Raw genomic sequence first — 25,594 nt, forward strand, 5'->3', positions numbered from 1 at the left:
AACTCCAGAATTCTTCTACTTATTGGGAAGGGAAGTCTGATATGGAAACCTTGCAAAGAGTTTATGGTATCTCCTTCCCTGATGCAAAAATGCTGAAAGAATGGGAAAAGTTCCAAGAAGAGGCAAAGAACCGGGATCACAGGAAAATTGGACGGGTAAGAGAAATTTCTCATTCGCTTGGGCATGTGAAGAGAAATTTGGGATCGGTTTGCACAAGACACTGTGTCTCTGCATATGTTAAGAGCTTTTAGTCAGTGAGATTTAACTGCATCCTGCTCAAATAGTGCACATGCTTCTTTTAAAAAACCCATTTCTCATTCTTCTTTCTACATAAAATAATAGCATATCAGAAGGCAGATTCTATAAAACCAGGAGTGCATATTATGATTGTTGCAGAGAGGGGGAAAAGATGCATATCATGCATTTTTCTTGCATGAATCTTTATAATTGCAGTGAGCTCTCTTTCTCCATCTTTGTTGGAATATAATTTGAAGTTAATTTTTATTTTCTGTTCTCAGACCGAAAGCTGTGTGTACTTGAAAACCTGGGTTATCAATCAGGCTCCCTTAATGTGACATCTTGCAAAACTATCTGAGATTTTTTTTTTAAGCTTAAAACGGGTTTTTAGTAACGTGGGCTGGATCTTTGCTTCTGCTGGCTGCTTCAGACAATCAGGGAGGAGGGTCGAGAAGTGAGGAATGGTTTTTCAAGGGAGGAGGTTGTGCCTGCAGCTTTGAAGAAAGCCATAATGCAGCTCCATCTGAAGCAGTCATCTCTCAGTCTAGCTGTGTTGAGTAACTTCTACCTGGTCTCCAATCACTTCTTTTTGGGGAAGGTTTTGGAGAAAGAGAGGGAATATTCTTTAAAGAAATCATATCCCTTTCAGTCAGGCTGCAAGACTTGGTTTTAGGGCATAGTGTGTTAGTACGCGATGGCTCAGTGGGTTAGGACGCTGAGCTTGTCAATCAGAAGGTCTGCAGTTTGGTGGGTCGAATCCCGAGTGCCGCGTAGCAGAGTGAGCACCTGTTACTCGTTCCAGCTTCTGCCAACCTAGCAGTTCGAAAGCACATAAACATGCAAGTAGAAAAATAGGGACCACTGCGGTGGGAAGGTAACAGCGTTCCGTACGCCTTTGGCGTCTAGTCATGCCGGCCACATGACCACGGAAGATGTCCTCGGACAAGCGCTGGCTCTTCGGCTTTGAAACGGAGATGAGCACCGGCCCCTAGAGTTGGAAACAACTAGCACGCATGTGTGGGGGAACCTTTACCTTTACTTAGTGTTAGTATTGGGGATGCTGTCAACTTTATTTCTGGTTTAAGAGATTTTAAGTGGTTTTATTATTTATTTATTTATTTATTATTGGGACTTATATGCCACCCTATCTCCCGAAGGACTCAGGGCGGCTAACAACAATAACATACAATAAATACAGAAGTTAAGATAAAATTAAAATTAAAGGCCTCTGTACAATCAATTAAAATTAAAATTAAAATAAATTAAAAATTAGAGTTAAAAATTAAAAACATAATTAAAATCCCTGTCAGTCCAGGTCAGCCAGGAGTGTTTTGAGGCCACGGCGAAAGGTTTTACTTGTTCCTTAATTACATTTTATTATTTCTGATGCACTTGGTCTTAATAGTTTGTGGGAACCCCAGAGTCTTTTATTATCAAGTAAGTAAGTGTTAAACATGATCTGAATATGCTTCTGAATATTCTCCAGCAGTTGTACACCTATGGTACGGAGAAAGAAATAGATAGGAAAACTTTTTTTTTATCCCATAGGATCAAGAACTATTTTTCTTCCATGAACTCAGTCCGGGTAGCTGTTTCTTCCTTCCAAAGGGCGCTTACATCTATAACACACTGATAGAATATATCAGGGTAAGTCATAGCAATTCGTCTCTGTGATGTCAGCAGCACTCCTTGCTTCAGTTCTTCATATAGAAGATTGGGTGCCCTCTTGCTGCAGCAGAAATGACCCTGACTGCATTACAGTTTCTACACAATGTACAGCCTTATGATAATTGTGCTACCTTGGTCAAGGTATTTATAGAATAGATCTGTTCAGCTTCTGGCTAACATCACAATTCACTCAACAGGTAAAGAACATAAGTTGCCTCCTGTATTCCCTCCCAAAGGCAGGAAAAAATCCTTGTAGGCCAGTGATGGCAAACCTTTTAGAGACCGAGTGCCCAAACTGCAACCCAAAACCCACTTATGTATCATCGGGTGCCAGGTGGGCGTGGCCCTTTGGGTGGGCGTGGCTGCAGTGGTAAAGGCAGACTGGGTGGGACTAAAAAGTTCAGTCAATCAATTCCAACTTTGTGAGAACTTATTTTTTCCCACGAGAAGTTGAAATGGATTGTTTGAACCTTTTTTCTTTTGTACACGGTAGCAGAGGACTAAAGCGAAAAGGTTTTATAAAACCCAGCTGAAGGCCTAGGACTGGGGCGAACGCACGCGTGCCCACAGAGAGGGCTCTGCGTGCCACCTGTGGCACCCGTGCCATACGTTCGCCACCACGGTTGTAGGCTATTTCATAAGCCTGAACTGGTCTAGAAGACATTTGACTTGATAGATCACAAAATGTACAAGTCTGCAGTGCTCTGGCAAGCAACTCTAATATCTTGACAATTGGCAGCTTGTGACCAATAGAATTCACTCATTTATTCAATACGTTTCTATTAATTTGGAGCCAATTAAATGTCTAGCCAAACCACTATTTCCCAACTGGGGCAACTTGAAGATGTGTTGACTTCAGCTTCCAGAATTCCCTAGCCAGCATGTTTTATTACTCCTGATGATTATAGATTATAGAACAGAGCTGGTAGCTATCTAATTATTCTTGGTAATATTTGCTGAACTGTCAGAATATGTGATTATAATGAATATGCAAAATATTCCGTGCATGAACTATTCCATGTATGGAAAAACCATTTTTGAGAAGGTCTGTGTCTGATCCAAAGCATGGATGTGATAAAAATGGTTTGAAGGGAGAGTGGGGAGAAGTGAAAGAAATCAGAGGTAGGCAAGAAAAAGTATAGAAAGGTGAAGCCGGTGAATTAACACCGTGGCCAAATTTACTGTAGCAGTAGCAAAGACATGTGATCAAAGAATGCATCCCTGATCGCCATAGTACAGATAAGTCCTTACTTAGTGATCACAACGGATAGCAATTCTGTTATTAAGTGCTCCAATCACAAAGCAGAAAATCGTGTGACCACATCAGGCTTCTGATGTGACTTTCCTTTTCGCCCTTAAGCAAAACAAAACTGCTTATAAAGCAAGCTGTCAGAACATACACAGTCTTATTGCGCTGAGGTAACCCAGGAGTAAATGCAATACACCAGACATGTCAAACACAAGGCCCGGGGGCCAGATCCGGCCCGCAGAGTGGTTTCATGTGGCCTGCGAAGCCATCCTGGAAACAGTGAGGGAATGGCCCCCGCTGCCTTGGCCCTGGCCCAGAGACCCTCCTTTTGCCAGAGACCCTCAGATCTGTCCCACTCCTGCCCAGGCCCCCATAGGCACCCTTGATGCGAACGATGTAGAGCTGGCCACGCCCACCCAGTAGGCCATAAGCACTTTAGCCACGCCCACCCCATAGGCCACGCCCACCCAGGTCACACCCACCCAGGCCCCTGAGGGCAACTGCAATGCTGATGTGGCCCTCAATGAAATTGAGTTTGACACCCCTGCAATACACAGTGGTTTGTAATTAAATGGTGGTTTATATTACACTATGTCTACAAATATACACTAGAAATAAAATACATACACGTGGTGAAACAGCAAACTCCAATACACAGCAATTACAGCAGTCAAACGGAGGAGAGAGAAAAACTCCAATAAAAAACTCCCCTTTTATACTCAGCCTCTTAAAGCAGGGCTTTTCAATCAGTGGTACGGGTACCACCTGTGGTACATTGGCACCTGGCAGGTGGTACGCGACCATCCTAGAAAAGTGGTTGCAGGGGAGGGGAATGAGCTGAACCGGTGGCAGCATCGCACAAGCCTGAGTGAGAGATGGCTGGAGCTGCAGGGCTGTCAGGGCTCAGTGGAAGCGCCAGGATCAGCACCAGGCTCCAGCCGGAGCTCGCTCGGTGCTGATCCCGGCGTGTCTGCTGAGCCCAGAAGAAACACCAATCAGCTGGAATGTTGTAGCATCTCCAGGGTCTTGTGATGTACATTGAGATGTTTGGCAACTGATTCATATTTATGACGGTCACAGTGTCCCAGGGTCATGTGAAGTGACCAAAACCTGCTGCAACCACCCAGCAGACGGGGGGAATAAAAACCAAACACCCCCCACCCCTGCTGCTAATCCTCAACAGAAATGCTCACAACAATGAAAACCTCGGGACAGGAGGAAGAGCATCGCCGGGCAGGCAGGCAGGTGTCTTGCTCGGCTGTGGCTTGGGGGGCACTTTTTTCAGTGCCATTGTAACTTTGAACAGTCACTAAGTGAACTGTTGTAAGTCGAGGACTACCTGTATTTCATCTTTTTTTTCCTTTTTTGGTCATCAAGTTTTTGACACCGTGCTAGGGCGACTGGTGGTACTCGGATGTTGCCATATCCTAAAAGTGGTACAATGGGTTAAAAGGTTGAAAAGCCCTGTCTTAAAGGCACAGACACAGACCCTGCTGAGTCATTCCTAATATTGCATCATCCTATCATTGCATCATCCACATCTTTACATAAGCTGTTTAGCTATTATTATCCTGACACAAGCGGATGGTGATCATGTGACTATGGGATGCTGTGACAAGCATAATCAAAGGTTTGGTAACAAAAACTTTTTAATATTTTTAAATGGTCACTAAATGAGATAGTTGGTAAGCAAGGACTACTTGTGTTGTTGTTGTTAGTTGCGAAGTCGTGTCTGACCCATCGCGACCCTATGGACAATGTTCCTCCAGGCCTTCCTGTCCTCTACCATCTTCTGGAGTCCATCTAAGCTCACGCCTACTGCTTCAGTGACTCCATCCAACCACCTCATTCTCTGTCGTCCCCTTCTTCTATTGCCCTCAATCTTTCCCAGCATTAGGCTCTTCTCCAGTGAGTCTGTCCTTCTCATTAGGTGGCCAAAGTATTTGAGTTTTAGCTTCAGGATCTGGCCTTCTAAAGAGCAGTCAGGGTTGATCTCCTCTAGGACTGACCGGTTTGATCGCCTTGCAGTCCAAGGAACTCGCAGGAGTCTTCTCCAGCACCATAGTTCAAAGGCTTCAATTCTTTGGCGCTCAGCCTTTCTTATGGTCCAGCTTTCACTGCCATACATTGCAACTGGGAAGACCATAGCCTTGACTATACGCACTTTTGTTGACAGGGTTATGTCTCTGCTTTTTAGTGTGCTGTCTAGATTTGCCATGGCTTTCCTCCCAAGGAGCAAGCGTCTTGTAATTTCTTGGCTACAGTCCCCATTTGTAGTGATCTTGGAGCCCAGGAAAATAAAATCTGTCACTACCTCCATTTCTTCCCCATCTATTTGCCAGGAATTGAGAGGGCCAGATGCCATGATCTTGGTTTTCTTAATGTTTAGTTTCAACCCAAGTTTTGCACTCTCCTTCTTCACCTGCAACAAGAGGCTCTTTAGTTCTTCTTCACTTTCTGCCATTAGAGTGGTATCATCTGCATATCTTAGGTTGTTGATGTTTCTTCCAGCAATCTTAATTCCAACTTTTGATTCATCTAGCCCTGCCTTTCTCATGATGTGCTCTGCATATAAGTTAAATAGGCAAGGCGACAGTATACAGCCTTTCCGGACTCCTTTCCCAATTTTGAACCAATCAGTGGTTCCGTGTCCAGTTCTCACTGTTGCTTCTTGGCCCGCATATAGTTTTCTCAAGAGACAAATAAGATGGTCTGGTATGCCCATCTCTTTAAGGACTTGCCAGAGTTTGTTATGATCCACACAGTCAAAGGCTTTAGCATAGTCAATGAAGCAGAAGTAGATGTTTTTCTGGAACTCTCTAGCTTTCTCCATGATCCAGCGTATGTTGGCAATTTGATCTCTGGTTCCTCTGCCTCTTCGAAATCCTGCCTGTACTTCTGGTAGTTCTCGATCCACATACTGCTGGAGTCTAGCTTGTAAGATTTTAAGCATAACTTTACTAGCATGAGAAATGAGTGCAATGGTGCTATAGTTTGAACATTCTTTGGCACTGCCTTTCTTTGGAATTGGAATGTAAACTGATCTTTTCCAATCCTGTGGCCACTGTTGAGTTTTCCAAATTTGCTGGCAAATTGAGTGTAGCACTTTTACTGCATCGTCTTTTAAGATTTTGAATAGCTCAGCTGGGATACTGTCACCTCCACTAGCTTTGTTGTTGCTCAGCTTTTCTAAGGCCCACTTCACTTCACATTCTACTTGTATATTTGTTTTAATTCTGAGTATGGCTCATTGTTCATAATAAAAGAATACACAATTCTTTCATATGTTAATGACTATGGATTATTCACGGTAATGAAGACTATGCAGTGGTTAGGAGAAAATTGCTTAACTAAGCACAGATAGTCCTCGACTTACAACTCATTTGTTTAGTGACATTACAATAGCAAGGAAAAAAGTAACTTATGACCGTTTTTCACACTTGTGATCAGTGCAGCATCCTCATGGTCACATGATCAAAATTTGGATGCTTGGCAACTGGCTCATATTTATGACGAATGGAGTGTCCCGGGGTCATATGATCAACTTTTGCGCCCTTCTGATAAGCAAAGTCAATGGGGAAGCTAGATTCACTTAACAACTGGGTTACTACCGTAACTTAACTTCAGTGATTCACTTACAATTGTAGCAAGAAAGGTCATAACATGGGGCAAAACTAACAATTGTCTCACTTGGCAACGAAAATGTTGGGCTCGTCGCAAGTCGAGGACCACCTGTATATGATTCTTTCTGCTAAATGTGTCTCTGACTCTTAGATTTGATTTTTCAGAGCGAGTATCGGAAACGAGGCTTCCAAGAAGTTGTGTCTCCAAACGTCTACAACAGCAAGCTTTGGGTGACCTCTGGCCATTGGCAGCATTACAGTGACAACATGTTTTCCTTTGAGGTGGAAAAGGAGACTTTCGCTCTGAAGCCCATGAACTGTCCTGGACACTGGTATTAGATTTGTGCTGACTTTTAGTGTTCTTTTTTCCATCCTACTCTTATTTTGGTCTAGAATTTACGACCTATTCTTGGAATAGGCTTGCAGATATTTTTCACCGAAGCCCATAAGGCAGGGGTGTCAAACTCAATTTCATTGAGGGCCGCATCAGCATTGCGGTTGCCCTCAGGGGGCCGGGTGGGTGTGGCCAGGGTGGGCGTGGCCTACTGGGTGGGCGTGGTTAGAGTGTGTATGGCCTACGCATCAAGGTGCCTATGGGGGCCTGGGCAGGAGTGGGACAGATCTGAGGGTCTCTGGCAGGTGGAGGGTCTCTGGGCCAGGGCCAAGGCAGTGGGGGCCGTTCCCTCACTGTTTCCAGGATGGCTTCGCGGGCCACATGAAACCACTTCGCGGGCCGCATCTGGCCCCTGGGCCTTGTGTTTGACATGTCTGCCATAAGGCAATGCTTCATTTCTGTGGCTGCAGTCAATTTAGTAACTGACCCAAGTCTGTTTAGGCAAACTTGTACTGTGTCTCCTTCTGTGGTCCTGTGCTTGGCTAGCTGCTTCCCTTCTGTCTAATACTTTTGGAAAACACAAAACTGTCAACACAAGGGAAGACCCGAGTTTTGGGTTTGTAAATCTGCGTATAGATTGCCACAAACACAATATAGTATAGGTGGGAAAGATAAAGCTAACATTTTGAGAATCTGTTAGTAAGATGAGTGAGGACAGCAGAGATTCAAGAAGGAAGAATTTGGGGAAGAAAGGAGAGGAGGTTTTAAACTAAGGTCAGGATTTAGTTTTGAATACTGAAGTAAATTACAGAAAGACTTTGCTTAATGTCTGTCCTGTTTAGCGATTGCTTGAAATTACAACAGCAAATTAACTTTACAACTGGTCCTCACACTTATGACCACTACAGCGTTCCTGTGGTCACATGCTCAAGATTCAGGCACTTTGCCACTGACAGGCATTTACAACCATCGCAGTATTCTGCAGTCATGTGAACACCATTTGTGTACTTCACAACGGGCTTCCCGCAAACAGAGTCAATGGAGTAGCTAGCAGTAAAATCTTGGAAGTGGTGGTCACATGATGTCTTGTTTAACAACTGCAGTGGAAGTGAGATCATAAATATGTTGTGGTCATGTGATAATCTGACTAATGACCACAATGATTAGCAACAGTTCCCAGTCCCAGTTGTGGTTGCTAAGCAAGGACTACCTGTAGTTGCATGCCTTGTCCAATTACTACATGATGTAGGAATGATGTGCAGTACAGATAAACCTTGATTTACAACTACAGTTGAACCCAAAATTTCCATTGCTAAGCAAGACAGTTATCCAGTGAGTTGTGCTCTATTTTATGATCTTTTTTTGCCATAGCTGTTAAATGAATCACTACAGTTGTTAAGTGAATCATATGTTCATTCAGTGAATCTAGCTTCCCCCCCCCCCCACTAGCTGGGAAGATTACACATGGCGATCACATGACTTTAGGACAGGTCAGCTGTCGTAACTGATCATGCCAGTTGCCAAGTACCTGAATCAGGGACCCCGAGGATGCTGCAATCGTCATAAGTGTGCAAAAGTCACTTATATGATGTTGCTAAAAAAAATGGTTGTAAATTGAGGACTACCTGTACTACATCTGTCAACAATCACTACTATGCTGTAGATTCACCATGGGGATGTACAATGTTTCAAATCCAAAGTGGCAAAGAGCAGCCATGGGCAAGTATGCCACACCTGTCTGCACCTCTTTCAAACATCTGAGAGATTTCCTGGGTGTGAACAGTAAGAAATTATGTGCTTGAATTAAGGAGGCGGTGACAGTATGCCCACACCCATTCTAAAGCACTTGAATTAAGCCTTAATTATCCTTAATTCAAGGGTATATTTTCATGGAATTGTACAACTACTATGTAAACTTAGGAAGTAGTGCAGTTTCTGTAAGGAGGCACTGAGAAGTGCAACATGGGCACTCAGCCCCACACCAAAGCACTGTCTACCTATAGACTGCCTGCAACATTATACTGGCACTCTCCAAAGCTACTCTTCACATTACAATTCTTTATTTGAATTTTAGTTGCAATCCCAGCTTATTAGCCAGTTCAGGTAGATCTGAGACTCTTAAAACAGAGATGCAAACTGGTCCTGAAATCTTCTCACCTTCTCTTTTCACAAAGCTTTGGCATAGTTTCACAACCCTTCAAAAAGCCAACCCAAAATCGAAACGTTTAATGTAAGAGGAGAGAGAGGGAGTATCAAAACCACAAGGCTAAACCATGCTCATTATTTAAAGAATTTCATTTCAGCTCAAGTTTTTCCAACTTAGGCTATGTCTTAACCCATCCTGTGTTTTTAGAGAATGGCTGAGTACCACTCAAAAAGCAAGCGGGGTCTTCGGGCCAAACGTTGTAGCTAGAAACAATGACGAAAGGTCCTTCTCTGCTGGGCTGGAAATCCTGAAATGATAGTCCTATTCTTCTTTGGAAAATGTCTGGTTGGGGAAAACTGCTAGATTTGTAGAAAAGCTTTCAGCATCTGCTTTTCAAGTCTGTTTTTAATTCTTCATATGGCTATTCTCACAGTAATGTCATCCCGGTCAGGTGCCAACTATTTGTCTTACTTTCTTCAGTCTTATGTTTGACCATCGGCCAAGATCATGGAGGGAGCTACCTTTGCGCCTGGCTGACTTTGGAGTTCTGCACCGTAACGAACTGTCTGGGACGCTGACCGGTCTCACCCGAGTGAGGCGTTTCCAGCAAGATGATGCTCACATATTTTGTGCCATGGAGCAGGTGGGAAATGATCCAGGGTTATTTAAGGAAAATCATTTCGTTAAAAACAAAACATTATTGATCGCATTGGGTCTTTTTGTTTCATGGACAGATTGAAGGGGAGATTAACAGTTGCCTTGAATTCTTGCGCACCGTCTATGACGTCTTTGGTTTTTCCTTCAAACTTCACCTCTCTACCCGTCCCGAAAAGTTCCTTGGAGATGTTGAAGTGTGGAATCAAGCTGAAAAGGTATTTGTCTCTGAAATGTTGTGGTTTATTCATTTATTTCCTACAATAATGAAGTAAATGGGCCCAAGTAAATGAGTCTAAGGAAGCTGTATCCAAATATATAATTTCCACTTAGTAGTTTGGGGGTTAAATTGTACTGAATCTGGAGCCCCTGTTGTCCTCAACTCTTCTCAGAGAGGATGAAAAAAGAATACATTTTTTAATGTGATTTTTTTTCTATAACATTAGATGCACGAATTCTATATAGATTACAGGCAGCAGGGAAGGAAGGAGCTCTTAGCATGAGGGTTGAGGGGGGCAAAGTTTGGGGGTCTAAAATGGACCCCATGAACTGGATAAGTCTGGCACAACTTTTTGGACTGACTTTTATTAAAAGGCATATAATTTTGTTAACTGTAGCATGGAGGTGATTTCTTCTGTTCTTTGGCTAACATAGACAGTGTCCATGCACAGTGTCCATGCACTTCGGTCTACTGTAGATTTTCTCCTACATAAGGTAGTAAATCCAGGCTGCAGAATATATTGCCAGGCAAAATAATTTTAGTGGCTCACACTTATAAGTTAAGTTCAGTCTAAAAGCACATATTAAGAATGTAACTAGCTGATGCTCAGCCTATTTTTAATCCAATTTAACGGGTTCTGAGATTGGAAGGAAAAAAGTTTCCAGATAATAAGATAGCACTCTGATGTTTCAACCTAGCTAGGTGTACATCGTATTTACTGATACAGAGTTTTATATATTGCCAACTTCTTGAGACTCAAACAGTTAGAAAACTATAATAGAAATAAGCTAGTCACCAGGGTTAACACTGACTTGGAGACACAAACACAGAGAGAGAGAGAGAGAGTCATAAAAGTAAGAAGTAAACTCCTCTAACATCTGTGTTGTGAAGAAGAGAAACCACAAATAATTTTGCTTAGAACAAATCCATTAATACTTGGCATATCATTTTCCACTAGCAACTTGAAAATAGCCTGAATGAGTTTGGTGAGAAATGGGAACTGAACCCTGGAGATGGAGCTTTCTATGGGCCGAAGGTTAGTAAATCACCATCAGAGCACATTTTAAAGTGCTACTTTATTTTCCATGAAGTTGTTTTATTAGAGAAGTTATGTACTGGTATCATTCCTTTAGCTGTACTTGACTTCCATTATACCATGATTCTCTTCAGGGCTTTGAGGTTATTTAGCAGAACATTCAGGCAGGAGGATGAGAAATGTTCTCCACTTATTCCTTTACAGTAAAATGGAGACAGGTTGGTGTATGTATGTGACCAGTTAGCTCACTTATTCTTAGCCTTTCTCTTTGCCTGTTGGAGAAGTAATGCTTGTGAAGCATTGCTTATCCAACTTGCATCTCTGTCTCTCCTAGAGGCTGGTTCTCTGAATCCAAAATCAGGGGAGTTGATTTGAGGAATGGACTAGCTCAGTGTTTCTCAACCTTGGCCACTTGAGTATGTGTGGACTTCACCTCTGGCTGGGGAATTCTGGAAGTTGAAGTCTATACATCTTCAAGTGGCCAAGGTTGAGAAACACTGGACTAGACCAGGGGTAGGCAAGGTTGTCTCTTTTATGACTCATGGACTTCAACTCCCAGAATTCCTGAGTCAGCTGACTCAGGAATTCTGGGAGTTGAAGTCCACGAGTCATAAAAGAGCCAAGGTTGCCTACCCTTGGACTAGACTATTAGTTATACATAATTGTATATGGGAGAATTGCATGTAACAGATTTGTATATGTGATGCAATGTAGCGATATTTTGTGTGAGAGAAAGAGGGTGAAGACAACTCCCTAATAGTTCTAAGAGTGTATGGTAGATGCAGATACAGTAGTCTTCAGTCTGGCAAGATTCTGTCTATAGGTGTGGAAACTAAAGAACTCAGGTTGGAAGTATCACTATGTATCATTCTGTTCTGAACCAGCCCTCTTCTGGCCTTGTAGTAAGGCAAACCCCTATTCAGAAAGAAGAGACTGGAGAGCGTCCAAGGCTAAAAGGCGTCTGCCAAGATTTATTACGCAATTAACAAAAACACTAGAGCTTGTCTCCTCAAGCGGAAGAGTTGCTTTCAGCAACCAGCCCCTCCCCAAACACTCCTTTTATTGAGAGCTCAGGGCGTGGTCTCCCTGTGCCTCCTCCCGAGGAGTCCCACAGCCTTTCTTTGTTTGTTCCTGCTCGACTGCCTCCTGCGTCGGGCGTCCTTGAACAGGGCCAGCTGTGGGTCATCATCCTCCGCACTCTCGGGCTCACGCAGCTGAGAAGAGGTCCCCGGCTGAGGGCTCTGCAAAGCCTCCAAACCATCATCAGCCGGTTCGTCTCCCTCCTCCCCCTCATCTGAGTCATCCGATACATCGGAGCCGGCTGTCGGACCCACAGGCTGGCCCTGAGTCACAACACTATCCCGCACCGCAGGGCCCTTCCCCCGGGTCTGCCGATCCGGATGCGGTCGGGATGGGAACTGTTCGTGAAAAGCAGTCACCAACGCAGGGGCATGAACGGCGGTCGCGTCTTCCCATGTGAAGTCCTCCGGCCCGTACCCTTTCCACTCGATCAGGTACTGGAAGCGACCTTTCAGCCAGCGGGAATCCCTGATGCTGGCGACCTCGTACTCGGGGGTGCTGTCGCCATCACGAGGTTCTGATGGGGGAGGTTCCGCTTGGCGAAGTGGACAAGCCGGTTGTTCGGGGACCAACAAGGACCGATGGAAGACGGGGTGCACGCGCAGGGAACGTGGCAGAGTTAAACAATAGGCGACCGGGTTGATGACGGCCTCGACTGGGAACGGTCCAAGGTAACGGTGGTCCAGCTTCCTCGCCGGCCGAGTGGATGGTAGGTTCCTGGTGGACAGCCAGACCCGATCCCCCACCGATAATGGAGGCGTATCCCTTCTCGACCGATCGGCGAACCTCTTGTAGTCGGCCTTGGCCTTCTCCAGCTGCCGTCGCACCAACCGATGGATCGCCTGTAACTCCGCCATGAATTCGTTCGCTGCCGGCTCCGGTGAGTCCACGGGAGAAAGGGGGAAAAACCTGGGGTGATAACCCACGTTGGCCAAGAACGGTGTCATCTGCGTGGAGGTGTGCTGCGAGTTGTTAAAAGCAAACTCGGCTATGGCCAAATAGTCCACCCAATTGTCCTGCTGCAGGTTAACGTAGCAGCGCAGATACTGCTCTAAGATACCGATGACCTTCTCGGTACCCCCGTCGGTTTGTGGATGATGCGCGGACGAGAGGCAAGCCTTAATGTCCAACGCCCGCATCAACTCCTGCCAGAAGCGGGCTGTAAACTGGGCCCCCCTATCGGAGACGACTCTATCGGGAAGGCCGTGCAGCCGGAACACCTGTTGGATGAACATGCGACTAGTGGCGCGAGCTGACGGTAAGCCGCGACAGGGGATGAAGTGCGCCATCTTGGTCAGCATGTCCACCACCACAAACACTGTCGTGAAGCCGGAAGATGGGGGTAGATCCGTCAGAAAGTCCATGGACACAGCCCCCCAGGGTCTCTTGGGTGTTGGCAAAGGCTGCAGTAAACCAGGCGGGGCCCCTGTCGCTGACTTGGCCTGCCTGCATGGGATGCAGGAGGTGACATAAGACTGGACGTCGTGTCGGACTCGGGGCCACCAGAAGGTACGGGAGACCAGGTTCAGAGTCTTGAACAGGCCAAAATGCCCCGCAGCCGGGTTATCATGACACTGGCTGAGGACGAGTCCCCTGAGTGGCCCTCCTGGAACATAGAGCCGGTCACGATAATACAGGAGTCCATCCGTGACCGACCAAGGCGAATCTGGCCCCACCTCTTCCTTCCGCTGAGCCACCCACGCCTCCTGCTGCTGCGCCTCCCGGATCCGAGCCCGTATATCCACCGGCTCCCGCACCGCAGCAAAAGACTCGACGGGGATCACTGTCCTGGGCGGAAGCTTGTCTTCCACTCGGGTGTACTCGGGCTTCCTGGACAGAGCATCCGCTCTCTGGTTGTGCCCGCTTGGTATGTACCGCACCCGGAAGTCAAACCTCGCAAAGAAGAGGGACCACCGGATCTGGCGTTGGTTCAAATTCCGAGCGGTCTGCAGGCTTTCCAGATTCTTGTGGTCCGTCCGGACCTCAATTTGATGCCGCGCCCCCTCCAGATGATGCCTCCAAGCCTCGAACGCCGCCTTGATGGCCAGCAGCTCCTTCTCCCAGATGGTATAGTTGCGCTCCGAGGGATTCAATTTCCGAGAGTGATATGCGCAAGGGAAAAGGGTACCGCTGGGCGTCGCTGCCTGGAGTAACACGGCCCCAATGGCAATGTCGGAGGCGTCCGCCTCCACGACAAACGGCCGTTGCGGGTCAGGATGCTTCAAGATGGGCTCCTTCATGAAGGCGTCCTTCAAAGCTTGGAACGCCTGTTGTTCGGGGGCGTTCCACTGGAACCGAGTCTTCTTCTGCAGGAGCCGGGTGAGGGGGGCTGTCAAGGCAGCAAAGCCAGGGATGAATGTCCGATAGTAGTTGGCAAATCCAAGAAGTCGCTGAACGTCCTTCACGCGACGCGGGGGTTGCCAACTCTGCAACGACTCAACTTTACTCGGCTCCATGGCGATGCCCTCAGGAGAAATGCGGTGACCCAGGAAATCGATGGTCACCTGGTAGAACTGGCACTTCTCCAACTTGGCAAACAGCCGATGTTTCCGGAGGCGCTGCAGGACCTGACGGAGATGCTGATGATGCGCTTCACGCGACGGGGAGTAAATCAGGATGTCGTCCAGGTAAATCACGACAAACTGGTCCAACAGATCCCGAAAGATGTCGTTCATAAAATGCTGAAACACAGCGGGGGCGTTGGTCAGGCCAAACGGCATCACCGTGTACTCGAAATGTCCATAGCGAGTACCAAACGCCGTCTTCCACTCATCACCCGGCCGAACCCTGACGAGGTTGTAAGCTCCACGCAGGTCCAGTTTCGTGAAGATCTTAGCCTCCCGGAGTCGGTCCAAGAGCTCGGGGATGAGGGGCAACGGGTAGCGGTTACGCACCGTGATGGCGTTGAGTTTCCGGTAGTCACAGCAAAGCCGTAACTCGCCCGACTTCTTTTTGACGAAGAGCACAGGCGCAGACACTGGCGAGGACGAGGGCCGGATGAAACCACGAGCCAAATTCTTTGTCAGGAAGTCCCGTAATGCAGCCAACTCGGGCTCCGACATGGAGTACAAACGCCCCACTGGGAGAGGCGCATCAGGGACTAGATCAATGGAGCAGTCGTAGGGCCTGTGCGGGGGTAATTGGTCCGCCTCTGACTCACTGAACACGTCAGCAAAGTCGGACAGTTCGGGAGGCAAGGAAACCCCTGGGGAACCCTCCACCTGGCCGGCACAGATATGGCGGGTGTGGTCCACGCACTGCAAACTTGGGAAGGTGACCAAGTTCTGAGACCAATAGATCTGTGGATCATGCGCCCGGAGCCACGCCAGACCCAAGACCACGGGGAAGTGCAGTTCCGAAGTGATGTAGAACTGGATGGCCTCCACATGAGAACTGATGGCCATACACACGGGTTGCGTGGCGGCCGTAATAGGCCCGGACAGGAGCACTCGACCATCGATGGTCTCCACAAGCATGGGCGGATCCACCGGACACTGGGGAACAGCCCATTTGGCCACGAAGGCCGAGTCCATAAAGTTAGTGGTAGCCCCAGAGTCAATTAAGGCATGGACCGGAATCCCCTCTGGCTTGCCAGGAAGGATCAGACGTGCCTCCAAAATCAAATGCCGTGGAGGTTCACAGGCACCGTCAGAACGGCGTCGCTCGGCGTGGTCGTTGTGGGTCGCCCGATCTATCACACCGTCTAGATCGGGCTCGGGCCGTTTCCCGACAGCAAAGTAGAAGACTTTCTCGGGGCAGGCTTGGTCACTGATGCCCGCTGACGCTTCTTCGGGCAAGAAGCAGCCAAATGTCCAGGGTCCCCACAGTAAAAACACAACCCCCCCGATCGTCGTCTGTCCATTTCCGTCACCGAGAGACGGGACCTGGCGGCACCCAGCTCCATTGGCTCCTCCCTCTGGACTGGGGGCTCACGCACAACAGGAGCGGCAGGGGTCTGTGGGGTGGCACGGCGACTCTTTCGCTGCTGCAGCCGGGCATCGATCCGCAGACAAAGATGGATCAGCCCATTCAGGTCTGAGGGAATGTCCACGCGGGCCAGCTCATCCAACACCTCCTCCGACAAGCCATCCTGGAAGGCATCCACGAGCGCAGCCTCATTCCAGGCGGAATCCTGGCTAAGCAGCCGGAAATCACTGATATAGGCCTGTAGGGGGCGCTGACCCTGCCTCAAAGCTTTCAGGCGTCGGGTGGCGGTCTGCGCCTTAATTGGGTCCTCGTACATGAGGCGCATATGGTCACAAAACCCCCCAAAGTTATCCAACAAAGGGCTAGGCTGTGCCAGCAAAGGCGTGCCCCAACGAGCTGCATCCCCCGACAGAAGGCTCAACACGAATCCCACCTTATCTCGGTCAGTGGGGAAATCAGCTGCTCTCACGCTGATAAAACGCTGGCATTGTCCCAGGAAGGCAGGAAACAGTTCTGGATTGCCAGCAAATTTATCCGGCATAGCTATCTGACATTTCCTCCTGGGTGGGGGTGCAGCATGTACCTGAGCTTGCAGTTGAGCCACCTGAGCTGCCAGCAAAGTGAGTTGCTGGGTGAGCTGAGCATTCTCGGCAAGAAGCTGCTCCATTGTAGTAGTAAGGGGTGGGAGGCTGAAAGCAAACTGTTCTGAACCAGCCCTCTTCTGGCCTTGTAGTAAGGCAAACCCCTATTCAGAAAGAAGAGACTGGAGAGCGTCCAAGGCTAAAAGGCGTCTGCCAAGATTTATTACGCAATTAACAAAAACACTAGAGCTTGTCTCCTCAAGCGGAAGAGTTGCTTTCAGCAACCAGCCCCTCCCCAAACACTCCTTTTATTGAGAGCTCAGGGCGTGGTCTCCCTGTGCCTCCTCCCGAGGAGTCCCACAGCCTTTCTTTGTTTGTTCCTGCTCGACTGCCTCCTGCGTCGGGCGTCCTTGAACAGGGCCAGCTGTGGGTCATCATCCTCCGCACTATCGGGCTCACGCAGCTGAGAAGAGGTCCCCGGCTGAGGGCTCTGCAAAGCCTCCAAACCATCATCAGCCGGTTCGTCTCCCTCCTCCCCCTCATCTGAGTCATCCGATACATCGGAGCCGGCTGTCGGACCCACAGGCTGGCCCTGAGTCACAACACATTCTTGGTTTGGGGGCCTGCTTGGAACAAAAATGTTAGATCTGATTGGTAGCATTTCACTGACACTTTGCAAGATGAAAAGGAGATCAAAATTTCTGTGTAATTCAGAGACATAGACAATTCTTTGCACTAACTGCACCCAGGTGAACTAGATTGTAAAACAAGGTAGTAAAAACATTTCTAATAAAATATCTTAGGAAACCTCTTGCTCCTTTTGGAAAAAGCTGCTGATTATAATGTCTGTGAAATAAAATAAAATAAATAAAATAAAATAAGCCAGATAAGGACATCATACATTTAAATCAAGATGTAACGGAAGCAGGAGTATAATCTTGAAGCTAATCTCTGGATGAAAAGATAAGCCATACCAAAGCTCACTCCTTCACGCTTCCTTTTAACACTGTGGTATGTTTTCCTCAGCAGACTATTAGATAGTGTGAGGATGTTTTTCATTGTGACTTCCAAATTAGCTACAAAATAGGATTTTAAAATGTGGAATTGTCATATTAAAAATCAAGGCAACAAGGGATAATAGCAGATTCATTTAGAATTAAAAGCTTAAGTGAGCAAATGAATTTTCACCTACTGACTAGTACCGGGCTGTGGCATGCCAGCAACCGGGCCGCACAAACAAGTAAAGCCCCATCTGTGGGATGCAGGCAGCACACAAAACCACATACTGTACCCTCCGGTCCATGGAAAAACCTCTCTCCACGGAACCAGTCCCTGGTGCCCAAAAGGTTGGGGACCTCTGTTGTAAGTCAAGGACTACCTGTATGGAAAATAACGTAATCCAGAGATCCTTTTTCCTCAGAGTAGTTCATTGGTGTAGCCTGATGGTGGGTTTGAGATGCTGCCTCATCTCTAATTGAGTAGTAATTTTTAAAAGTGCTTTGCTGTAAAGAACGTTTGTGAGGGTCTATGGAGATTCTTACTCATCCAGGTCATGGTTGTTCCCAAGGTCTTTTTTTCAAGAGGCTGAACTGTTTTTCCTTGAAGACGTTTCGCTTCTCATCCAAGAAGCTTCTTCAGTTCAGTTCTTCAGTGTTTGTAAGAATTCTATCCATGTTTGTCTCATCCTCTTCCTTGTCACCCCCAAAAGATTGATATCCAGATCAAAGATGCCATTGGGAGGTACCATCAATGTGCCACCATCCAACTGGACTTCCAGCTCCCTCTGAGGTTTAACCTTACATACATGAGGTAAATAGATTCTGTTATTTTATGTTGCATTTTATGATCTTTATCTAGTTAACTGATTTTTGACAATTACACTGATTTTATCTTCTAGCCACGATGGTAATGACAAAACAAGACCGGTGATTATACATCGTGCCATTTTGGGATCAGTGGAGAGAATGATTGCTATCCTGACTGAAAACTATGGAGGCAAATGGTATTGTATTTTTATTTTATACAGATAGTCCTCGACTTACAACAATTCATTTAGTGACCATTCAGAGTTACAACACTGAAAAAAAGGAACACATGGCCAGTTTTCACACTTACCATTTCAACATTCTCATGGGCAAGTGATCAAAATTTGGGTGCTTGACAAGTAGATGTATTTATGATAATTGCACTGTAATAACTGGCTTCCGACAAAGTCAATGGGGGAACCCAGATTCACTTAACAACTGCATAACGTACTTAACAACTACAGTGATTCACTTAACAACTGTGGCAAAAAAGGTGTAAAATGGGCCACAACTCAGTTACCGACTGTCTTGCTTATCAATGAGCTTCATTGTGGTCATAAGTCAAGGTCTACCTGTACACAAATATATGAAATCACAACTGTCAGTTACAATTATTATTATAATCGTACTCCATACAATTTAAGGTGGTGTGTATAATGTCCCTGCTTGCTATTTTCCCCACAACAACCCTAAATAAGGGGGCTGCATTTAGACATTGTAATAAATCAGAATGTGTCATAGAACGTTACCTTCTTCCTGGGTGTGCACATTCTTCCTCTGTGCAGCCTTTGAGAGCTACTTGGCCACGATCAAATCTTGATCAACGAACTGATTTTAACTGCAATTGTCGGAAGACTGAATTTCAAACCACAAGCTGTTTCAATTTACCAGGGTTAAGATTACTTGCATTTTAAGCCTGCAGATTTAATTATAGCTGCTCTCAAATCAAAGGAAAACCTTTGCCTTGCAGCCGGACTGCAGGGGAGGATTTAATGAGACCTGGTTTTGCTTGAGTCGATGAGTAGCCTGTGAATCTGTCACCCACCCAGTGTGGGAAATTTTATTCTTTGGAAGCCATAACTATTTAGAGAGCAGGTGGTCTTCCCACCACTCAATGCAGCTTTTATTCAAATGTCCTTATAAGTTGCAGTTACAGGTAACCCTCGACTTATGGCCGTTTGTTTAGTTACAATGGTGCTGAAAAAACTAACTTACGACACCATCTTATTAAAGCCAGGTAAGAAACCTGTTACGTTTGAGCTAGAAAATTCATTCAGTCTCAATTAATTGGTAGAATTAGGATATCAAATCAGGATCTGACCTATTCTGAGCTACAAACAATAATTCCTTTTCTGATTCTGTAAGAAATGTACAATTTTGAAGCCCATTCTGTGTATACTTTCTAAGAAATTCTTACAATTAATAGCAATGCAGAAGGTTATTATTGCTAACCCTCCCCCCAAAGTAGCAAGAATCAGCTCTTATCGTCAAACATATAACAATGACTTCTTTTCCTTCTCTTTTGTGCAAGGCCACTCTGGATATCTCCTCAGCAAGTGATGGTAATACCTGTTGGACCAACGTGTGATGAATATGCACAAAAGGCAAGTTTTAAATTTTATTTTGTTCTATATGCAGAATCAACTCAGGTACACCTAAAGATGTGAACATTTCCAAAAAGAGAATGGCAAACTCCTTGGTGAAAAAGTCTTGCTTTTTGAGGGCAGCATAGATGGATTCTGTGTTGTCAGAGACTAAAGTCCAGAAATCCTTTTAGGAATATAAACAAAACCCACACAAGAACAGATGCAAACCACTTGCATTGCAAATGGATGGAAACTAGTCAAGGAGAGAAGCAACCTAGAACTAAGGAGAAACTTCATGACAGTTAGAACAATTAACCAGTGGAACAACCTGCCTCCAGAAGCGGTGAATGCTCCAACACTGGAGGTTTTTAAGAAGAGACTGGACAGCCGTTTGCCTGAAATGGTATAAGGTTTCCTGCCTGAGCAGGGGGTTGAACTAGATGACCTCCAAGGTCCCTTCCAACTTTATTATTATTATTATTATTATTATTATTATTATTATTGTTGTTGTTGTTGTTGTTGTTGTTATTATTATTATTATTATTATTATTATTATTATTATTATTATTATTATTATTATTATTATTATTATTATTATTATTATTATTATTATTATTATTATTATTTGAACTCTTTATATGTAGCTCACAGTTTGTCCTTATTTACAAATCTACAAATCTCAGTTCTAAATAAGGGAACTGAGAAGTGGATCGCTAGCTGTCCAATAGAGAGGAATAGCCTTGGTGGAGCAGTGGGCTAATGCCTCCTTAAGTAACACCAGCTGCCTGCAATTAGTGAAGGTTCGCATCCCACCAGGCTCAAGGTTGACTCAGCCTTCCATCCTTCCGAGGTAGGTAAAATGAGGACCCAGATTGTTGGGGGCAATAAGCTGACTTTGTAATAATGCCGCTTGGGGGGGGGCAAAAGCCCTAACAAGCAGGCATATACATAGAATGAAGGCTACTACTGCTAAGCTTGTAAGCCGCCCTGAGTCTTCGGAGAAGGGCGGGATATAAATGTAATAAAAATTAAAAAAAAATATTTAAGTGACTGTTCTGCTTGGGTGTTTAGGGAAGTTGACTGCAGTTATATGTGTATTTATGCATCCATGTAATGTTTCCAATGATAAAACTTTATTGCTATGTTCTTGAGTAATCTATATAGATTAGAGTCACAATTTGCTTTCATCTCTGCATATACCTGAATATCTTTGAAAAAACATGTTATCCAAATACTTACCATAGAAATATTTTAGGGCTTAACTTTTAAATGTTAAGTTGATTACAGATTCTGTGATTTCCAAGTGTCATATTTGTGAAGCAAAACTTGCTATTTTGATTCGAGGAATTGCAAACCCCCAAATGCCTTTTCCTCCAGATGTTTGCTTTAAACATAATCTAAACATTGCTAATTTGATTCTCTGAAAGGTGAAGCAACAGTTCCATGATGCTGGCTTAATGGCGGATGTTGATGTGGACCCTGGTTGTACTCTGAATAAGAAGATCAGAAATGCTCAGCTTGCCCAGTACAATTTTATTTTAGGTAAACGTATCTCTGTGCAATGTGTATTTCTAGCTCCATTTGAACAATATCTACTTTAAAGTATTATTCAGAAGCTAAGTAGCTGTTTCCTGCTTATTAATGTATGAAGTTGCTGTGCTGACTTGCAAGAAAAGCACATTTATTTAGATGCATGGGTTCTCCATTTAATTGGTGCCACCTTTGGAACAAATCTGAGCTTCCAGGCCTATATATTAAATTGCATTAGATCTTCATTTGTAGCAATAGACCTTTGGCACAAATCTTAGTCAACTGCTCTGCTAGCTTCTCAGATTGACAGAAAATGTTGAGAGCTACGCTATATCAGAAGCTCTTCTCTTTTAATCCAGTGTTTCTCAACTGTGGTGATTTTAAGGTGGATGGACTTCAACTCCCAGAATCCATCTGTTGAGTTGCTTCAGGTCAAATCTATTATTGTCGTAGACCAGCATAAGAATAATTTTAAAGCTAAAAAAAACATAAAATATACAAAGTTAAAATATTTTAAAATAAAAATCATATATTAAATAAACTCCATAAAAGTTAATATATTTGTTGAGTTGGAGTTCACTTGTCTTAAGGTTGCCAAGGTTGAGAAACACCGTGCTATTTAAACATCTAACAAAAATGCCATACTGTTTTCATACCAAATACATAGACAACACCAAACACAATTGTTGCACGCACACTATATGGTTCCCCTTTTTATCACCTTCCTAATGCTTTTATTTGCAAGAGGAAAGCAAGTATAAATAGGCCAATCCTACTTTATGAATTTGCATCTATTTTGCTTTTGTGTAAATACCTTGAATTGCAAATAGCATGCAAAACCTACTTCAAATGCACAATATTTGTTGATTTCCTGTTTTATTTTTTATTTTAATCCCATTTATATCCCGCCCTTCTCCGAAGACTCAGGGCGGCTTACAATTTAAGCACAAACCAATGTGCTTAGCAATAGCCTTCATTCTATGTATATGCCTGCTTATTAGCCCCCCCCCCCAAGCGGCATTATTACAAAGTCAGCTTAATTGCCCCCAACAATCTGGGTCCTCATTTTACCTACCTCGGAAGGATGGAAGGCTGAGTCAACCTTGAGCCTGGTGGGATGCGAACCTGCACTAGTTGCAGGCAGCTGGTGTTACTTAAGGAGGCATTAGCCCACTGCTCCACCAAGGTTCCTGTTATTTGGGAATGAAACCCAATTCATGGTATTTCTGTTATAGAGATATATATCAGCAGTGATTTTTCAACATGCTATTCTGTCAATTTTTAATCACATATCTAAACTGCAGTTGTCATGATAAAAGCAGAGAGGAGTCAGAAGACCACAGAAACAGTAATATAGCAATTTCAAATATTTCTGATATAAGCCTGTCTTGCTGCTCCTGACAAAATGCCCAGAAAGTATGAATTGTCCCCTTAGGCCAGGGGTGTCAAACTCAATTTCATTGAGGGCCGCATCAGCATTGCCGTTGCCCTCAAGGAGCCGGGTGGGTATGGCTAGGGTGGGCGTGGCCTATTGCATGGGTGTGGCTAGAGTGTGTATGGCCTACTGGGTGGGCATGGCCAGCTCTACATCGTTCGCATGATGGGTGCCTATGGGGGCCTGGGCTGGAGTGGGACAGATCTGAGGGTCTCTGGCAGAAGGAGGGTCTCTGGGCCAGGGCCAAGGTAGTGGGGGCCGTTCCCTCACTGTTTCCAGGATGGCTTTGCGGGCCACATGAAACCACTTTGCGGGCCGGATCCGGCCCCCGGGCCTTGTGTTTGACATGTCTGCCTTAGGCAAACAATTTTATTTCTAGTCTTCTGATGAGATTATTTAACAGTGTTTCTCAAAGTTGGCATTTCTAAGATGCAGCTTTGCCTCTGCCAGTCTGCCAAGCCTAGAAGCTTCTAGAATTCTACTGGGGAATTCTGGGAATTGAAGTCCACACATCTTAACATTGCCAATTTGAGAAACATTACGTTAAATAATCTCATTTAACTTCTTATCTTATAATTCTCATTTAATTTTTAATTATCTGATTTTCAGTGCTTCTTATAAATGACCATTTTCAATATTTTATAGCTTGATATATTCCTTATGGTTTTCCCCACAAATCCTCCCTAAACAGCTCCTTTTGTTGCCCAAGCTACATATTTTCCATTCACCATGTTTAGAAATGTATAGTAGGAAACCATACATTATTTATATATTACTGATCACAACAATGATGAATTTTTGCCTATATCAGTGAGGGCAGTGTCGTTCTTAAATATTTTATAGTAATGTATTGCATCTCTTTTTTTTGATGTTACCTTGTTTTTCTTCAATTTCTTCCTCTCTCTCTGCCTTTTAGTTGTTGGTGAGAAAGAGAAGGCTTGTGGGACTGTGAATATCCGTACAAGAGACAACAAGATTCATGGTGAACGTACAGTGCCTGAAACAGTAGAAAGACTCCTGCAGCTGAAGCGTGGCCACAGCAAAAATGCTGAAGAAGAATTTTAACCAAATCCTTTGCTTCTTTGACTCCAATTAATTGAGCTAGCGTTCTCATTCTCTCCTAAGTTAGTTTTGAGGGATAAAAATTTTGCACTATCCTCTTTGAAATAAAAATTTTCTCAAATAAGTTAAACATGTTTATAGGTTCAGAATTCAAATAGAGATGAAGTTGAAAATCTTTGTATGATGAAGGAGATTATTTTGATTAGCAACTGGATAAAAGCTTCTGAAATGATATTGTCCAAGACCCAGAGAACAAAGGCACAGTGTAAAGGCTAATCAGGGATTTAGATCAAACCTCTTCAGTGTTTTTCTTCACAGAATAAATTTGGTTAAAAATACCTTCTGATTTTCGACAAAGAGATTGTTCCCATGTGTTCTTTGTTGTTTTGCAATTCCTGTTCATTCTTCTGTTTCATTTACAACAGAGTTTGCCAAACTTGGCAGCTTTAAGAAGGCTGGGAAAATCTGGGAGTTGAACTGCACACATTTTAAAGTTGCCAAGTTTGACAAACACTGATTAACAACATCATCTAATACAGAACATCAAACTGTCCCAATATTTTCCTGAGCCAGGTCAGTTTCATTGTAAATGGTTAGACTACACATACTTTTGAGATTTAAAATAGGATCACATCCGACTTAAAGTTGAATAAATGATGTGTCCTCCTCTTACGCAGCAATTGTTAGCTGTTTCTCCTGCATCTATCTGGTATCATGCAATACAGCTTAAGACCCTTTCCTTCCTTTTCTGTCTTTCAGCCTTTTTCTTCAAAACTTTACAGATGAAAGCAAGTCAGGGATCATTCTTATAATTTGCATCCTAATGCAAATATTTTCCCCCTTTCTTGAACGCAGAAAAGCTATTTTCTATGTACTTGCAAGAAAATCCAAAAAAATATCTGTCATCTGACAGCATGGTGAAAGCTGAGGGGAGAGTTGTGAGTCACCATGAAATCACCAAATAATACATCATGCCTGAATAAGCAGTATAATCTGTGGGTGGTGATTTTGGCTTTCTTAATTGTTCCAGATTTGAAGCATTTGCATTGTACTAGTTTAGTATTAGACCTTTTGCAACTGAAGACTACATAACTTGCGTAAGATCCTGAAGTAAAGCGCACGTCTGAGATGCAGCCCTATATACGGGTTTTCAGTTAGGAAAGATGACATGAGCTGGGAAACGTAATAGTTATGTCATTTGGGGAAAATTGAAAGCGGTATGCTTCCTTATTTTTCAAGGAACAGAAAGCTGACTTAAGATGCAATTCTAAACGTCATGAGCTTTTGTGCTACTGACCAATTGGATGAAGGGCCTCAAGTTTCTTCCCTTTGGATACAAAGCTCTTATCTTAAATCTGAACACTGAAAGCACATGAGAAAGACAGTCTTGTTGAATCCAAGTGAGATATCAACGTTCCAAA

At 44.5% G+C, this 25,594-nt stretch overlaps 1 protein-coding gene across 1 annotated transcript in view; it reads left to right on the forward strand.

The window, feature by feature from the left end:
- The window catches only part of TARS1 (threonyl-tRNA synthetase 1), a 35,495-nt gene extending 10,973 nt beyond the window's left edge, over positions 1 to 24,522 (forward strand). Inside the window, exons 9-19 of the mRNA XM_081320529.1 lie at positions 9 to 155; positions 1,786 to 1,884; positions 6,943 to 7,109; positions 9,738 to 9,900; positions 9,992 to 10,129; positions 11,090 to 11,167; positions 18,464 to 18,564; positions 18,653 to 18,757; positions 20,092 to 20,164; positions 21,574 to 21,688; positions 24,028 to 24,522. Of these exons, the coding sequence (XP_081176655.1) occupies positions 9 to 155; positions 1,786 to 1,884; positions 6,943 to 7,109; positions 9,738 to 9,900; positions 9,992 to 10,129; positions 11,090 to 11,167; positions 18,464 to 18,564; positions 18,653 to 18,757; positions 20,092 to 20,164; positions 21,574 to 21,688; positions 24,028 to 24,176 (1,335 nt within the window). The 3' untranslated portion in view covers positions 24,177 to 24,522. The remainder of the gene's footprint in view (positions 1 to 8; positions 156 to 1,785; positions 1,885 to 6,942; positions 7,110 to 9,737; positions 9,901 to 9,991; positions 10,130 to 11,089; positions 11,168 to 18,463; positions 18,565 to 18,652; positions 18,758 to 20,091; positions 20,165 to 21,573; positions 21,689 to 24,027) is intronic.
- The last annotated feature ends 1,072 nt before the right edge of the window (positions 24,523 to 25,594 follow it).

This window comes from Vipera berus (assembly GCF_964194415.1).
Source record: "Vipera berus genome assembly, chromosome: 2".
Classification (NCBI taxonomy): domain Eukaryota; kingdom Metazoa; phylum Chordata; class Lepidosauria; order Squamata; family Viperidae; genus Vipera; species Vipera berus.